This window comes from Vigna umbellata, chromosome 5 (genome assembly GCF_029865625.1).
Source record: "Vigna umbellata cultivar VRB3 chromosome 5, Vumbellata_1.0, whole genome shotgun sequence".
Classification (NCBI taxonomy): Eukaryota; Viridiplantae; Streptophyta; class Magnoliopsida; order Fabales; family Fabaceae; genus Vigna; species Vigna umbellata.
Window position 1 is genome coordinate 19,051,356 of NC_142169.1, and position 19,080 is coordinate 19,070,435.

The 19,080-nt window shown below is 36.2% G+C and overlaps 2 protein-coding genes across 2 annotated transcripts in view; one reads left to right on the plus strand and one right to left on the minus strand.

The window, feature by feature from the left end:
- The window catches only part of RIF10 (polyribonucleotide nucleotidyltransferase), a 39,877-nt gene that overhangs the window by 11,553 nt on the left and 9,244 nt on the right, over nt 1-19,080 (minus strand). The window contains exons 5-13 of the mRNA XM_088115946.1: nt 17,168-17,251; nt 12,053-12,117; nt 11,449-11,605; nt 6,920-6,976; nt 6,329-6,442; nt 4,578-4,844; nt 3,357-3,428; nt 1,875-1,988; nt 761-853 (exon numbers count right to left, since the gene is read on the minus strand). Coding sequence (XP_087972072.1) covers nt 761-853; nt 1,875-1,988; nt 3,357-3,428; nt 4,578-4,844; nt 6,329-6,442; nt 6,920-6,976; nt 11,449-11,605; nt 12,053-12,117; nt 17,168-17,251 — 1,023 coding nt within the window. The remainder of the gene's footprint in view (nt 1-760; nt 854-1,874; nt 1,989-3,356; nt 3,429-4,577; nt 4,845-6,328; nt 6,443-6,919; nt 6,977-11,448; nt 11,606-12,052; nt 12,118-17,167; nt 17,252-19,080) is intronic.
- On the plus strand, nt 6,989-10,464 carry LOC148197878 (uncharacterized). Its single transcript, XM_088115947.1, has one exon. It carries the CDS (start codon nt 8,031-8,033, stop codon nt 9,171-9,173), a length of 1,143 nt encoding a protein of 380 aa, XP_087972073.1. The 5' UTR covers nt 6,989-8,030; the 3' UTR covers nt 9,174-10,464.

Sequence of the window (19,080 nt, forward strand, 5' to 3'; positions counted from 1 at the left end):
CAGTTTTAATAATGCACTATGCTAGACAACCAACAGGCACAAGTAGGGTGTTCATGACTCAATCTGAATTAGGTATAGAAAAATATAAAATTTAAACCAATCAGTTTTCTCTAGTTTGAATTTCTCAGCTTTTTTTAGCACAATTCAAGTTTACAATTTTTCAAACCTTTTGAAACAGCTCAAAGCGTCAAACTTTTTAAATTTTTTATCACAATTCAAAGCAAAGCAACCTGATCAAGAATGAGTTGATTCCATTCACATCAATTAGGTTCCATAATCTACAAATGTGCAAAATTATGTTTTGGAAAAAAAGGCAATATTATTGAAATATTCACTAATAATTCTCTCATTAAAGTGTGTCAACAATATATGTATTGTAATTTGCTTACATAAACTAAATAGTAGTAAAAATAAAAATATATAATTATATAAGATTTATATCATAGAGCTCCATGCATAGCAGTTAATTAATAATAGAAAAAGTCACATCATTGCTTCCGTTTGTGTTTATCATTTTTGTAAATCACGACTGATAACTGAATTTATAACTATCTCATTTGATTCATTTATTAGGCTAAAATTATGAACCCATTTAATTGATTCGATTTGGATTTTTGAGTTAATTGGGTTTAATCCAAACTGATAAACAAATCAAGCCATCCAGTGTAGTAGTGTTTTTCAAATATGCTCAAATTTCTCAGAATAGGTAATATCCACAAAAATATAAGAGAACATAAAAGTAGCCAAATTTTAAAGAGACCTGTAAATAGAACCTCTTTAATTCATCATCACCATCAAGTCCATCTATTCTTTGTGCCATTTGTTTATCCCCCAGTGTAACAACGGCCAGTGACTGCCAACCAGATAAAGCAAATTAATCACTCAGGTTAAGCTGCAGATTCAGTATCACTTACAAGTACTGAAAGTGGAACTAAAAGTAAAGTACAAAAGTAGAAAAGTATAGATACTCTTCCCAAGACTAGTGACCAGACCCAAATTCATAATGACAGAAGCACACTGTTAGGTTTCTTGGAACAAGAAACCCAGAACTCACACCGAAAGACACCTTGCACACACTCTCTCACACAGAAAAACACTGTATAGTCTGTATTATTATTCTTGGTGACAAAGAACACAATTCGTAAGCTTCCAAGGGAGCCTTCTCCCTTTACACAGCATGCAATATTCCTGTCAACTAAGATACAACAAAACAACATGTCTGTCCCTAGACACTCCCTCTCCCTTATAAAGCTAACCCCTACCAGAAACAGACAACCAACCTCCTAACGGCCCACTTAACCCCCCTAACATCTATGTCTTATTTTTTTATTCCTTTCCTCCTTTCATAAACCCTCAAAGTCCTATCACATACTCTTTTGATCTTGGGAAAAGTCAGAGTGAAAAACACCTGTAGAAGCTTCTTAAAACAACAAAGTCACAACTGAAGTGTCTAGCATTCTTGAAGAGAATTTGGAGAAAGTAACTCTTCCCAAGGTGGGTATTTTTTTTGGGGCAGCAATTAAGAGTTGCAATTTATAAAGTATTACTAAATCAGGTGTTCTATGCGATACACAAGGCTCAACAGATAACACACTATTCTGTCATCAGTAGGGCTGAGAAAATTATAGAATTTCATCTTTCTAAGTCATGTAATAACCTGAATAATCAATATATCGTTCCAATCACTTGTGTTAAAAGAACAAAGAGTTGATTTTATTAATTTTGTTCCTCCTTTGTATTTGTTCATTCTATGTCCCCTTCTGATAAAACTAATAAACAAACTAAAAGAGATAATTAGATGGCATAAGCAAATATAGACACCAACATACATCATCCAGAGCATAAACTTGTAAACAAATAAAGTTGGCCAAGACCTGTGTTTCGCCTCTTGTAAAAAGAGCACTTCCATGTGCTCTAGGTAATAGGCCACATCTAGAGTTGATTGGACGTATTTCAGCAGGTGTTCGCCCATCACTCCTCTTTCCCCCCTGTTACAGACAAAATAAATCAATAAACATGGATCCATTAAGTTTGGTAATTCGTCAAGCCAACAAGTTATAAGGGATTGCAACTTCATTGTATCAATTACATTTACTTAAACTTACAAAAATTATATATATAAAAAATACTATATCCTATTTTATAAAGAAATTCAACCCAAAAGATTAAGGTTAAAAGGAAGTACAAGAATTGTTTCATAACATGTTTCATAAGTAGAACTTTAGAAAGTATAGTATAGGCATGGACAAGTTAATTGTTTATAATACTTTGCCATAAAGAGATCAAGGAACTATATCTAAATTCATTGAATAAGCTTGTTAGAATAATTTATCTTGATTATGTAACTGTCGTCTACAACTATCCACCATTATCCTCCACTATTGTCTGTCTCTACTCATCTTTTTTTATGACGGACACCTAGTATGGTTCATCTCATTGAGATATAGGGATTATTCCACTGTGTTTTATCATTGTCAATCGTCATTGACTGCAACCTTTTCCACTGACAACCACCGAATTTGATGTGTCTTGCCGTGTGACATCCAACCTACCAGGTTTCTCATTGCTTGTGCAACCTCTCTCTTTATCACAACTCGTCACATAAAGGCCACACACTTCGTTACCCTCACTGAAGAAATTTTACATCTCCTCCACAAGGGTCATCGAACCTCTTTGTCCCTATTTTTACCCTTATTTCTTTGTTTTCAACTTTGGTTGAGAGACTTATCTCTCCTCTCAGGCTTCATCCGCTATCTCTCTCAGACTCTTCTTCCAATATTATTTTATGTCTTTTACAGTTGGCACCCACTATGGTATGAAGAGTATTGTTGTTTCTAACTAGTGGTAATCATTGTATTATGATAGAGATACAAGTTGCTGGTTGCAAATAGTTATTGGTTTTCTACTTAGTGTTGTTGCTATATTGGGCGTGTTGGCCTGCTGATTTGGGTGTTGTGATCTAGACCCTTTAAGTTGTTGTAATTCTAATTGTTGATAGATTCCTCTTTCAATATGCCTCCTTTTACTAAAAATGGATTCCTCGATGCTCCTTTTGTAGGAGAAAAGGTCACACTCGAAAGAACTGTTCTCTTTACATGGTTTTCCTAACAAGACAACAAGTTTCTTTCAATCTAATAAAGTTGAACCACGATATACCAATGACTATCAAGAATATTTAAGGTTTAAAGTCCAACAACCAAGAACCATCTTTCACCCATTCTATTTTGTCAAAATCTTGCATTATTGGTATTGCTTTCACCCAGCCAATTTGACAGAACTCTCCCAAAGACAGCAAAAACCATACAAAATATTATGTTCCATAGTAATCTTAATTATTTCACTATAAGTATTCATACCTCTACTATGCGCTTCCTCCAAAATTTGGATGTCACTTCCTTAAATACCAACTTGACATCTACCTCAGAAAACTGTAGCCGAAAAAGAAATACACATATGTTAAATAGTAAAACCAAATGGATTCAGAAAAACATGGATACAACAGGGAAAGGCATGATCTCTACATGAATCAAGGAACAAAGTATAAACATTAAACAATTAAAATACACAAAAATAAATTATAAAGAACAATGTCAATAGCCAGAAAGATTGACACAGAGTAGGATACTGCATACACAAAACAAGGAAGATATAACATGAATAATATCCTCTTTTTGTCCCAGTTCTTGGGTGAAGGTGTAAATAAAGACATTATTAAAGAGAGAGCAGAGAAAATATTACAACGCAGTAGGGTATCATCACAAACAGATAAATTTATGGAAAACAAAGCCCAAGAGGTAAACAATGTAGCAAAGCTGGCCCATATTTCCTCATTGACAATGGTATTTCACCTAAAACAATCACAAGCAGAGAGGGGAAATCAATACAGAATTATGTTTCAAGACAACCTTTTGTAACTGTAGCCTTCTAATTTTTTTCATAAATCAAGTCACAACATATTCTGAATCCCTAAAGAACCAATTGGCAATCTTCCTTTCAGAATCTCAACTTTAGAAGAAAATAATTTATTTCTTATTATTTCATATTGCATACATTTCATATATATACATAAATTGATTGGATAATTTTGGAAACAAGCACAACCTAATCTAGGAAATAAATCGCTAAGATTGTGGGATTGTTATGCAAGTAATAAAACCAAGATACAACAAATATATAAAATTAAAACCAATAGGAAAAAATCTAAATCATAAAATATCTTGACTCAAATTTTAGGAATCCTTTAGTCAACAGATGATGAGAGGCTTCATGCACACAAGCAGAAGAGAAACAACAAAAATATTTGCCAATACAGGTTTAGCAAAAGAATTCACTAAGAAACAATGAGAGAAGTACGAACAAGTCTCCTCAAGCCACAGAGAAACTACAAAACTTAAAAAAGAGAACAAGAATAATCAACTTATTTGAGCAATCCAGTCTGCTTGAATGTAAATCTTAGAAATGGCCTTAAAAAATAACTATGAACTGAGCACGGAGCCTAAGTTAACCAAATATACATCACTTAATAATACATGTCAAAAAAATAGATAAAATAAATTAGAAATGTGCATAGTACTTACTAAAAGTGCCGGTTTGTGTGAAGTAGGCTTTATATGAACATCACCTTCGTCAACTTCACCATCAACAATTACTTCCTCATCTTCATCCTCATCCTCAAGAACCTCTGCAATCGTCTCAGAACTACTCCTCAGTTTTGAGTCATTTGAGACAAACCCATTTTCTGTGAGTATATTCAGAACCTTTTCTTCTAATGATGAAAGGGCTTTTCTTCTGGGTATTTTGTTTCTAATTTGAAGAACTTTTACTATCTCATCACCTGCAATTTCCTGCACATTTCCTCACACTTCAGTTTCTATCCAACCACTATTTAAAAAAACTATTCATTGAAGTCTTCAATTATATCTTGTCTAACAAATATTAAGTAAAACCATAGTCCTCTCAAACAAGGACATGCAAGAAACTAACAATAGCAACAAATGTGCAAAACCATATCATAAATGTCTAAGAAAACAGAAGTAAACTTCACACCAGATAAAAGTAACAAAACATGCTAGAGATTTTAAAAGAACAGTGTGGAGCAGGAGGGTGAAGTCTGAAGTGAAATGCAGCACATAATTGAGTGATCTCAATGACATTGTGAAAGTGAAAAATATGGCCTGAGTCCAGAGAAGTATATTAATGGTACTACATGCTTTTGAAATCCTCCCAGAATCTCAGAAGTTTCAATGGCAAATTTTCAGTATGACACAATTTACACAAGTGGAGGAATTGTCTATGGAATAAGGTCAAATTCGAGGACCCAACTTATTTCAGGGCAGAGCAGCTGACCACAACAACACCAATAGCTATATCTTGAGACTCTCCCAAGAAAATAAACTAGGGAAACTTAGGGTTTTTAATCCCTGTTCATCAAAGTGGACATAACAGCAACGTTTTTTGCCACTATAGTGGCCGTGATTGAGGCAGTGACCACATCCCATAAACACTATGCAATTCAGCACCTGTTGCAGCCACCTGCCACTACTTGACAGCACTATATAGTGCCTCCACTGCACACAATTGATAACTCTGATTCAAGCATGTTATCTTTGAGCCCACTGGCGCAATCAGTAGTGGCACTAGCCCAACACATTTTAAAAAATCACAGAAAAAAGGAACCAGAATGCAGAGTTGTAAGAGTGGAAAACAAGGTGAAATAAGGATTAAAAGACATTATTATTATTATTTTTTTTATTATTATTATTATTATTATTATTATCACTTTTCATCAATGGTGGGAGTGCCTTTTGGTTCCCTGTCCCCTATAGGCATAAATGTCATCAGCCTCTTATGGGCGTTTAATGCATCTGATGACCTTGCTCCATTAACAATAGACATAATTATTATTAGCGTACATAAGATAGGTCTTAGTGTTTTTGCATTATATAACACCAAATTAATATTCTTCTACTAATATCCACAGCTTTCTCTCTTTCTAGTATGACTCCTACCCTACCTAAACTCTATATTTCCAGCAGACTCATTCTACTTCTTAGAACCCACAAATTTGGCTCAGATATTGCAGTTTGTGATTTCAGTATTCTTTTTCAGCTTCTATTATTAACTAGCTAATTTTTGTGATTTGTCCTATTGTTGGCCACTGTTCCCACCCACATAAAGTCAATAGCATTAATATTGTGAACTACTATTGTCCAAACAAACAACGAAATGATAGACATTTCCCTAGATAGACATTCGCAAATCATGAATAATTATAAACTTTTGGACTAAACGAATAGCAGAAAATGATAAAGGATAGCAAGGAGTATACTTCAACATGTTCATAAAGTTCAGGAGGAGGTAGCTTGATGGCATCCAACATCTTTGGCTTCCCACACTTCTTAACCAAAACTTCTACTTCATTACAGATTGCTCGGACTGCATCCTAACAGTGAAGAACAGGAAAAATATAATACAATCAACCTTAAGCAGGAATGTTGATAAACTATCAAAGAAAACAGACCACACAAAGATATGAATGTCTACACAGTAAATATTACAAATGCACTATAACTAAAAACCTGTAATGGAGGCAAGTAGCTTACTCTAGTACTATATAAGCTTTTATAGTGAAATATTAATATGCACAAAGCAATAATAGTCACTGAAAAATGAATTGAAGTTTTAACACAGATAGATGTAGAAAGAAAAGAGGTTGTTTACAAATATTTTCAAATTATTAAACTTGTAAGAAGTTGACAACGAAGAAAATTTTAAAGATCAAAATCCTGTGGTGATTCCTTACTTTCATGCTGTATATCCAACAGCCACAAATAAATGTTTTGCATGATGCTGTGCAAATAATAATTTAAGAAACAAAGGGTTTCATAAGCTTGTCTAATAGCACTACTATAAGTTAAACCTGACCAACTTCGACAGCCCTGAGTAACTTTTCTTCTGGAATAAAATTGCTATATCCCTGCAATGAAAGTATATACCAGTTGAGCCAGCGTAAAAGTACAACCATAAGAGTTTCCAGAATCATGATTCACATTCAATATATTTTCGATTCTGAAAAGATATCAATTCATCATTTTTATTATATACCAACCAATGCATATTCCTGCAATTTGACTCTAAGACAGCTGAAATGGTGAAAGGTCTTGGATTTTCAAAATACTGACAAATTAGAAGAGCAGGAAAAACTTTGAATCTGTTTTCTGCAGAAAGCTGCAGGTGAAGTAAAACAAATTGTTGAGATTGCAAGTACTTGATTTGGATAAGGATTACAAATATGTTAATTACAGATTTCGATTACTTGATCTTAACCACATAGAAGTTCATCTAACATCTGTTTTCAGAATTAAATTTGCTTCAAAGTAAATATCAAAAAGGCTAACTCAGCTGGCCTTCCTGGAAACCTCTTCATTTTGCAATTCACAGTTGATCTTTATCTGTGATAATGTATTTATGTGTCAAGTTGAAACTGAAAGTTATAGGATATAAGGCAGGGGGACACAAACCGAACGGTTAAGGGAATGGGGGTTGAAGAACCGAACAAAATGTTGGGTAGTTAGAAGGGGTTGCCTCTATAAGAAGGCTAGGGGGTCTCGTAGAAAGTTAGTTAGTGATATTCTTTTGTATAGACAGGTCTTGGACCTTGTGAGGGGGATTAGGCCTCCGTTAGTGCTATCTGTGTACATTGTTTTCATATCAATACAGAAATCATTCTTTTTACTGTTGAGTTCTTGATTGTGTGTCTGTGAGTGATTGTCTGAGTTAGGTTCCATACCCAGGAACCTAACAATTGGTCCGACCTTACAGATACGTTGGAGAGGAGAACATGATGGAAGGAAGAATCAATACTTTGGAAGGAAGAATCAATATTGTGGAGAGGTGGGCCAGTGAACAAAAAAGAGTGCTAGCAGAATGGAGAAGAACTACCCAAGAAATAAAAGAAATGATGCAGAATATCAAGATTCAGATAAAGGGCTTAGCAAGAAGTGATGAATCTGCCATGAAAGGAAAGAAAGATGGTTCAGAGGAAGATCAACCTTTTGTTAACGAGAATCAGAGAAGGGGAAGAGAGATCTTGGAGGAGGAACTGGATGAAGGTAGAACTACCCACTTTCGAACGGTTTGATCCTATGGAGTGGATTGCTAGGGCGGAGAAAATTTTTGAGACTCAAGGGGTGATAGAAGAAGAAAAAGTGCGCCTGGCATACATTAGCATAGAGGGAAGTGTTGGGTATTGGACCCGAGCCTGGAAGGCTAAAACCAAGAATCGTTCTTGGAAAGGACTGAAAGAAGCTAAGGTGGTGCGATTTGGAGGGCAAAAAGCAATGAAAATGAAGATTTACGAAGATGACATCATCGACGTTTCAGGTACGACTAGCGCGTTTCGTTGCATGCGCTCCCAAGCGGCTCTAGATTGGAGCACCATCGAGTCGCTCATTCTGGTGAACAAAGTCATAGCGGTGGAAGCCAACTGCTCTGTCGCGCTCTCCTCCTACCAGCAGTGGAACATCATCGCCCAGAACTGCGTGGCCTTGGACGTGCAGCGCAATCTCGCTCAGTGCCGCTGCAAGTGGCATGCGTTGCTCTTTGACTACGATCGCTTCAAGGGAAGCGCCATCGCTAGAGGCAAGTTGCCGCCAAATTTCGATGACGTATTGATTGAGGCCGTCAAACTCATTGTGAGGGCACGTGAGGAGCGGGGCATGACTGATCCCGAGACCGATACCGAAGCAGGGAACGATGCGCTTGACGCCCCCGTGGAAATTGGGTCCAAAGAAAAAGGACAACAAAGTAAGTTCAGGCACCACATTCAAAAGCCCAAACTTGAACAAAGGCACGGGGACAACCATGAAGAAGAGCATGAGGAAAAACCATTCTTTCCGTGGGTGAAAAGAGAAGAGGGTGAGCACAACATGGTGAGTATTGAAGAGAATAATAATAATAATAATAATAAAAGTAACAGTGAAGGTGTTGCGAAGCAAGCGATCAGTGGTATTGAAACAGTAAAGGTGGTGGATGTGGCCACTGAGAACCAAGGGGAGCAAAAGGGGCTTGCAGTTCGTGTTACACCTGTAGAGGGAAGAGAGCTGCTAGAAGCACTGAAAGATATTGAAGACCGTTTTCTCAAGGCTTATGATTCTAAAAAGGTGGTGACCTGAATGTTGGACATTAATAGAAGGGTTAAATATGTTTTTAGTCCCCAAACTATCAATCGAATTTGTTTTTAGTCCCTCTTTCAAAGTAAGGAACATTTTAGTCCTCCTCCTTAAGGAAACCTTAATTTTTGATCCTCCAAAACTAACAGCGTTCAAAACCAGCTTATCTGGCTAACATCTGGCCACGTGTGTTCACAGCTTTCCTTCCTAACTCTTGGCACGCTGGTATTTTTTAATGCAAAGTGAGAATATTGGTTTATTAGGTTGATTGGCTTCAAAGTGTGACCCTTTCTTCTTCGAAAAGTTGATTGGTACAAAGTACCTCCTTCATCCTGCAACGCGTCGTTCTTGCGGCTGGATTTCCACCACCGCCATCACCGGCGAGGATTTCCATCAGCGTCGTTGCTCACAACCGAAATCGCCACAGCGCCACTGCTCCCCCATCGCCGCTAGGATTGTCCTCTTTCATTATCGCACAACCTGCAATCAGAAAACAGCAAACCCCATGGCAGCCATTGACACCGCCCAAGCACCTCTACAAAATTGCGTCTCTTGCGGTTTAGATCCAGCGTGCCTGTGAAGCAGAGAGAACCCCCAAATCAGGTACGTCCATCAACATTCGTCGCGCCACCAAGCGCCGCTGTCACTGGAGCACTGTGAGTTTGTCTCCTTTGCCTCCATCCTCGCGTCTCAAACCCTGCGAAACAAAAACCAGAACAGCGACCGCGGCGCCAGGTGAAACTAGTTCACGCTGCCATCAATTTGCTCCCATAAGCAAACTAGAATCGCTAATTTAAATTGTGAAGCAATCTACTAGGAAGCCCACCATCATCGTCAAAGCCGAGGGCTAATGAAACACCCCTTCCATGGTCGCTTAACCAAGAAGGGCGATAGACTCGTCGGCCAAATCGCCAAGCGTCGTCAATCTGCTCCCATAATCTTCAAAGTTTGCTTCAAGTTTGATTGGTTTATTAGATAAACCAAAACTAAATAATTACCTTCTTCATCAAACATGCAATCACACGTGCCAAGAGTTAGGAAGGAAAGTTGTGAGCACATGTGGCCAGACATTAGTCACATTAGCTGGGTTTTAACGGTGTTAGTTTTGGAGGACCAAAAATTAAGGTTTCCTTAAGGAGGAGGGCTAAAAACAAATTTGCTTGATAGTTTAGGGACTAAAAACATATTTAACCCTTAACAGAATCCAGGAAGAATGGAAGACATGGGAGGAGGATTTGCCACCACCCAGGCCTCCAGACCTGAAGTTGCAAGTAGTAGCCAGCGGGTTCCCTTCCTATGCTAAGACCATATCACAATGCTATGGGCTCAAGCTTCATTGTTCCAACCTTGAGAACAAGGTTGTTTTGCAGCAGGGTGTAATGATAGGATATAAGGCAGGGGGACGTGGACCAAACGGTTAAGGGAATGGGAGATGAAGAATCGAACAGTATGTTGAGTAGTTAGAAGGGGTTGCCTCTATAAGAAGGCTAGGGGGGTCTTGTAGAAAGTTAGTTAGTGATATTCTTTTGTATAAACATGTCTTGGACCTTCTAAGGGGGATTAGGCCTCCGTTAGTGCTATCTGTGTACATTGTTTTCATATCAATAAAAAAATCATTCTTTTTATTGTTGAGTTCTTGATTGTGTGTGTGAGTGATTGTCTGAGTTAGGTTCCATACCCAGGAACCTAACAGAAAGAGACTGTGGAAAGGAGACAAATTTGGAACTCCAAATCACTTCCAACGAATTTGCAGGCTAAGTATAGTATTAATATCACAAATCAGCAAGCAGTGTATCCAGCTTTATGGTTAGGGTTTAAGGTAAGTGTCTAGCCTCTTTTTGTAACCTATATACACACACACACATCAATAAAAGGTACAACAGTGTAGGTTGAACACACTGTTTTCTCCATATTATTTATTCAAGTGAAGGAATGAGGATAATTGGCATTCTCGTATATGTACTCTGGCATCAAAACACGGCAAGCTATTTACCATATCATATGCCTCTAGGCTCATCCTTTGAGTCTGGGTGATATCAGAGTTTATCATAATAACTAGGAAAAAAAGCTAAAGAAAAAGATATACAGAACAAATAGTTGTATTGTATGAAGTGTAAGATAATATCTATGACCTTCACAGAATCTTCTATTTTCTATTTCCAAAATATTAGGAGAGCTATACTTATTGCAAGCAAGTTACAAATAATTTTGAAACATGTTCTATCAGTATACTGGTATACCTATAATGTTATTGTTCACAAGAAGGACAATGCTATACCTCTATCATCAGTATTGCACTATCTGTGCCAGCTAGCAAGAGGTCCAATTCAGAGTGTTCCATCTCCTTGGTAGTAGGATTTACTATATACTTATCACCAACAAGACCAACACGAACCCCAGCAATTGCTTTTGACATTGGCACTTCTGAAAGTGCACTGCAAATTAAATTATTAAGATTAATAGCCTTAAATGTGAGTTTAGACACACTTACAACCCTACAAACATTTGTTTCTAGAACAAGGGTTGTCCTCACCTATATATTATAATTTAACAATAACTATAATCGATGCGAGATCTCCAACAAATAGTTATGAAGAGTGCTAGTGAATATGTTTAGATAGCATAATGCATGTGACAAAAATATCTCAGGACTACTTACATGCATACTTGCCTTATTTTTACATCTATTGGATTATCCCATCATCTCATCCTCCTTTCTTTAATTTACTTCCCATTTCATTGAATTATTATCAGTATTATGTATTGGCAAACAAAAATTAGAGCAAGGTAAGTTTTTTAATAATTTATAGAAAAAAAAAAAAAAGCATTTTGCATGGGATCTCAAGTCCTTCAGTTTCCAGAAAACAGAATAACCAACTTACACTGCTATACCAGCTGCAGTGACAGCCAAAGAATCAGGGGAGTGCAGTCCGTCATAGCTCAAAACCTAAAATCATCAATTTATAGTAAGACAAAAAGCATGTTAAATTACTACAAGGTACAGTCATTTTAATACACCAAATAAAAATGAGCAACAGCATGATAAATACATAATTTCATTACAGCAGAGTACTGAAATAAACATCATTATGTTCTTAACTGACAAAGAACAAAGCATAGGGTGATGACGTCCTGCTTAGCACTGCTATTGCTAAAGCAAAGGGTGACTAAAATGATCACCACAAGCATGGTTTTAAAGGTTTAATAAAATTATGATAGGTTTGGGGCTTCAAACAAAGCCAAGGAGACCACACACTGTTTGTTAAAGACACTGGGTCAGGTAAAGTAACAATGTTACTTGTGTTCATGTGCGTGGATGATATTATAATGTTAGGTGATGATGAAGAGGAGCAACAACTTTTAAGCCAACATCTAGCCAAGGAGTTTGAAATCATGACCAAGGTAAAATTGGAGTACTTTTTTGGGGATTGGTGAAGCCCACTCTAAAGAGGATATTTTCATATCCCAAAAGAAATACATTATTGATTTGAAGCCATCAATGCAATTTCCTTAAAAAACAAAAAATCTGATGCATACTTCTTTTGAGATATAAGAATACCGTCATTGGATTGTGCGACATCAATACCCAATAAACATCTGAGTTTACCAAGATCTTCGATTTGAAAATGGAGGCAAAGGTGTTGTTTCACTTAAGAGATGTCATGGTAGTCACTGTCTGTAAGAACAATGTCATCAACATATACTATCAAATAGACACATCAAGCACTTGAGTGATAGTAAAAAATTGGATGATTTACCTCACTCCGAGTCATACCAAATTGTTGAACAACACAACTAAATTTTCCAAACTAGACCCTATGATACTATTTTAGGCCATATAAACATTTGCGAAGATGACATACCAATCCAAAAGACTCCCCTTGAGCAACAAATCCAAGTTACTTCATATAAATTTCTTCCTGCAAATCTCCATTGAGGAAAACATTTTTGACATCGAGTTGATAAAGAAGCCATTATTGAAGAGTAGCCATGGCTAGAAATAAACAAACAAAAGCCATCTTAGACACTAAAGACAAAGTATCACCATAATCCAATCAAAAAATTTGTGTGACCTTTGGCCACAAGTCAAACTTTGAGGCGATCAATAGTACCATCAAGACCAACTTTGATAGCAAAAATCCACCTACAGCCAACAACAAATTTCCCAGATAGTAATGGAATGAGCTCCCAAGTTCCATTTTTCTGAAGAGCACTTAGTTCATCTAGCAAGCCTTGATGCCAACCAGAATGAGCTAAGGCATCACTAAGACTTAGGAATGGACACAGAAGAAATAAATGAAAGGATTACGAGTACAACATATACCTTTGCGAAAGGAAATTGAAAGGTCAGACTCAGTTGTTAGGGCAAGAGGAGAAAAAAAAGTGGACACTTAAAGTCAGTTACTTGGTGGTTGTTGGGAATTATGTCTTTGACTATAAACCTGAAGTTGGGGTGAAGAGGAGAATTTGACAGTGGATTAGGCACAACTAGAGGTTCACAAACAATAGGAATTAATTGTAGTAGACAAAGACACATCAAAAGACGAAGAAGGACCCTTGAAGTAAAAAGAAGACTCATTGAAGGTGACATCTACAAAAATAAATTAGCGGTTAAAAGAAGGAGAAAAATACTTATGTCCTTTTTGTGATCGAGTAAATCCTAAAAAAACATAATTGTGTTAGGAGATAACTTATCAAAACAAAGACTAAAATTATGAACAAAACATGTAAGGTGGGCTAAGGCATCACTTGAGATAACTTGAGGTGTGTTGAGAAGTAAACTTTAAGCCGAACTCAACCCCACAAACTGACTTGTAAGGTGAGGTTTGCACCCACTTATATATTGTGAATTGGCTTTATCTCTAATCGATATGGGACTTCCAACACACCCCTCTCACGCTGAAATATATACATTTCATGCATGAAACTAGATATTAATGGGTGGTCCAATAAGAGTCTGATACCATGTTGGGTAGAATAATAGACCCAAAAAAAAAACTTTTACTAGGATAGACTCTAATCTATGGCTTTGATATCATGTTGACTATAGTAAAATTAACATAATGAACATAGGGATTATGTTTCGTAATTAACATAAAACACTATATCTAACCGCGATCATATTACAACAGTGTTGTTGTTATTATATTTCCTTAATTAGTCTTCCAATCTTGTGTGTGTGTGTGTATATATATATATATATATATATATATATATATATATATATATATATATATATATATATATATATATATATTCTTAGAACCAAAATCATTTTATTCTACCCTAATATTTGAGAATTATCAATGATGGGTAAACAAACAAAAAAAGACAATTAATTAGTAACTTTTTGGTAAACAATCCTGAAGAGATTGTATTTCTTCAGTCATTAGATACTTCAATATCTAAAAAACAACAAAAAAAGTTTTTAAGATGTTGGTGATGTTGCAAAATTGGATGGAGAGAAAAATGTAGTGCAAGTGATTACTAATAATAATGCTGCAAATTTCAAAGGGTGCCTAGAGATTTTGGACCCCATGTGTTGGCTATTGCATTTATTTGATCTTTAAAGATTTTGTGAAGCATTTGTAGGTCCATCAAGTAAAGAAGAAGGACCACCAACTTCAATTCCAACCTATGGCACATGGGGTGTGTAAATTGTTATGGCTATGAATCATTCTAAATGATCTTAAAATGGCAGGTAAAGAGTCTATGATTCTTTATTGTGATAATAAATCAGCTATTAGCATTTGCTCACAATCCAATTCAACATGATAGGACCAAGCACATAGGGATAGATTGACACTTTATTAAAGAGAAACTAGATAGTGGTAGTTGAGAATAAAAAGAGAATATAAAATTGGAGGGCATAAAAAATCCCTCTTGTGATCTTCTATTTATAATCATAGATATAGTGGAAAATGAAACATCAAAAGACTAACCTAGATTCCTAGGTACAACTCATAGAGTGCACTAGACTTCTAGGTACAAGACTAGGTACTAAAAATGATTACAACAAATAAATGGTTCACAATGCACTACTTATTACATATTTCAGCAGCGGGCTTATCACTACTTATTTTCCATTTGGGCTTCAGTTAGCAAATTTGTTAACAAAAGATCTTCCTACTTAATGATTTCATGATCTCACATGCAAGCTGGGAATGATTGATATCCATTCACCAACCTGAGAGGGATTGTTGTTGTAGGATATTAAGTGAACTACTAGAAGGTGATAGTAGACTCTGTTAGAAGTTCTTAGAAGATTCTAGATATCTCTTTGTAATCTGATAGGATATAAGGTAATAGATAATGTTAGGGGTTGGAAGGTATACGAGAGAAGAAGAAAGTATAGGAGAGAAGAAGAAGGGCACTGAACGGTGGAAGGCGGGGAGAGGTCGAGCCGAATGGTGGAAGGCGGTGAGGGAGAAGAAGAAGGGTACCGAACAATGGAAGGCGGGGAGAGGTTGAGCCGAACGGTTGAAGGCGGTGAGGGCTCGAGCCGAACGGTGGAAAGAGGTAAAGAACTAGAGTCGATCAGTTGAAGAGTTACTATCCTAACTATTGTAGCAGTTAGGATGGGCGGGAAGTATTTATAGTAAATAGAGCTATATTATAGGGAAATATTCAGTATAAGATATTTATAGTAAATAGAGCTATATTATAGGAAAATATTCAGTATAAGATATTTATAGTAAATAGAGTTATATTCTAGGGAAATATTCAGTATAAGATGGGCGGAAAATATTTAATATAAATAGAGCTAGATTCTATTGTTAGGTTAAGCTTTTGATTATTGAGTTTGTTAACAGGCGGCTACACTCCTGTTTAGAGAATTCTATTACCATTAATAAGAGAAATTCTATTACCATTAATAAGAGAAATTCATTCTTTCATTATCTTTTTTGCCTACTGTGATCTTGGTTAATTAGGTTTCCTACTCAGAAACCTAACATAATCACTACTTAAGGGTTAGAGTTTTGTATATTTAGAGGCTTATGTATTGCTTCAAAATTAATCAATTGAATAAAATCCTCTCTCATTCAGATTAATCCTTTTCAAGTGGGTGATTGGCATGATGAAGCCATTGTAGTTGAACCAAAAAGAAAAAAACAATACAGGTTTCGATGGAAGTTGCAGGTCAGCAAGGAATTGCTGCTGGAAGCGCTACTAGGAACGTAATCAATATCATTGTTAGAAACATTTTGAATGTTGAAAGAAAAACACGGGAAGTTGTGAGGTAAAATGGGAGGAGGGCTGTTTTCCTAAAGACAGGGAATGAAAATAGTGGATTATAGGTGAAAAGAGAAAGTTAACATTAATAAAAAAAACAAATACCATTTTCAGGGCTGGAATTGAGTCCCTCACGTTAAACATAAATCGCAGCAAAGACCTAGAAAAGACAATCTCTTGTGATTTTCGTCATGCAACAACTGCAACCCCAAGGTGCAATGTGATGCAACCCACCTCCTTTGGATGTGCTGCATTGGTGCAAATGCACACAATTAACTACTCTGATTGGGCTGTTTTTCTTTTTTGGTGTTTTAGCTTCACGCATTGTAAAAAAAATGTCTTTTATATTTGGATTGTTAACTTGTAACTTCAGCTCAAGTGTGTTTGTGACTCAAGCAAGAGGAGCATTCGACCTACTAATGCATCTTCAAAAGATTATGGATCCAAAGATGAAGAATTTCATTATCTATTGTAATCCCATGGTTTGCATAATTTTCCTTATTTTCCAATCCTAAGTAGGATCTCAATTTTCACAACTAACAATTATTGATAATTTATCCAAATATATAAATTGATTCAATTTGAAGAGAAAATTAACTTCCTCAACGTGACATTTTTCTTGAAATTTAATAATTGGTCCATAGATATCTATCCCCAAGTCCATAAATTTGGACCATCAGCACACAAAACAAAGGTAGCATGTGAACCATTTGAAGTAGACACTAGCAATAAAATTTTAAGAAGTGAAATTATAAGGACTATACCCAAGACAATATTTGAGTTTCGTGATAGAATCCCTTTGGCATGGTAGGACGTAGAGGCCTATCAATTAATCTACAAATAAGAACCTGCGAGCAACATATGGCAATGAAAAGTTAATGTCAGGAATTAAAAAGAAAACCTTTTACAGATAACAAAACATTTATATAAATAAGATGTCATCTTCTCTACAAAATATATTGTAGCAGAAAGCTAATCCAAATTGTAAATAATACATACAACCCAAAATTAAGTCAAGTTGAATCAGTCCAAAATGCTTAGAAACTTCCCAACCACCAACTCATAGTACATAATGATAGAACTGGTTAAATCTATGCAAAGATTTCTGTAACAAGAGCAAATCTAGTGATGATCATCTACAGCAAAACATTCCCAAACAAAGATAAAAGATGAAATAAAGAGTATAAGATCAGTAGGTGTTTGAGCCTCCCAACAACTTATACACTAATTAACTCACCCCCCCCACCCCCCCCTCCCCCTTTTTCCTTCAATTTTCCTATTTGTTAGTTTTATGGACTCTAGTCTTGCACTACTTTAGAATACTCTCAAATTTGGCTTCTCTACCATCATGTATGACGTCCATCTTTTTATGTTCTATGGTTTATGTTTCCTTTTTCATTCTCTCAAATCTTAGTTGAATCGTTCAATTGTGATGTATGTCAATTTGCAAAGCACCATCATATATCCTCCTAGTACAAAATGCTTACATCCTTTTTTGGTTTGGTCCATTCCAATGCTTGGGTGCCTTGCCATTTTTGGGGGCATGTTTACAATATGTTATCTCATTAACTGGATATCATCATTTGTATGTAATAATGGGGTACCCCACTCTATTTCTCTCCTCTTAACCGTTATTTTGTTTTGGTTGATGTCACATTCAATGAGTCTTCTCTTTACTTTAAATCTTCTTCATGTGTGTCTCTCTCTACTACGGTTAATATTCCTGTAATTTGTGATCCTCCTGTTATGTCTAGTCTACCTCCGACTTCTCCACCTCCACCAACCCTTCATGTGTATAGTCGACAACCGCGTACTCGTCATTCACCAAATGACACACTTCTAGTGCCCAATCATCCATCTCCTCCGGCTTTGACAACTGGGTTTGAACTTCCAATTGAACTTCGTAAAGATATACACTCTACTCGTAATCTATCTCCTCATTAAACTACTTTGAGTTACAATAGATTATCTCCATTGTTTTATACCTGCCTTTCGTCTAGTTCTACCCAAAATTTGTAGGTGATGCCTTAGCCCATCCTGGTTGGCATCAGGTCATTCTTGGGAGCTCGTCCCATTACCTTCTGGGAAATCTATTGTTGGTTATAGGTGGATCTCTACTATCAAAATTGTTCTTGATGGTACTATTGACCGTCTCAAAGCTCGTCTTGTGGCCAAAGGTTATAAATTTTTGTTTGGGCTAATGGTGATACTTTTTCTCTAGTGGCAAAGATGGCTTTTGTTTTCTTATATAGAGCTACTCTTCAACAATGACCTCTTTACCAAGAGGATGTCAAAAATGCTTTTCTTTAAAGAGATTTGCACGAAGAAATTTATATAGAGCAACCTCCTGGTTTTATTGCTCAGGAGGAGTCTTCTGGATTAGTATGTCGTCTCCACAAATTTTTATATGGCCTGATGAAACAACACATTTGTCACCACTTTCAAACCAAAGATCTTGGCAAACTCAGATATTTCTTGCGGATTGAGATAGCACAATCTAACAATGGTATTGTTATATCTAAAAGAAAATATGCATTGAATATTTTGGGGGAAACTAGGTTGATGAACTCAAAATCTATTGACACACCCATGGATCCCAATATCAAACTACTACCTAATCAGGGAAGCCTTTCTCCGATCTTAAAGAACTACAAACAATTAGTTGGAAAATTAAACT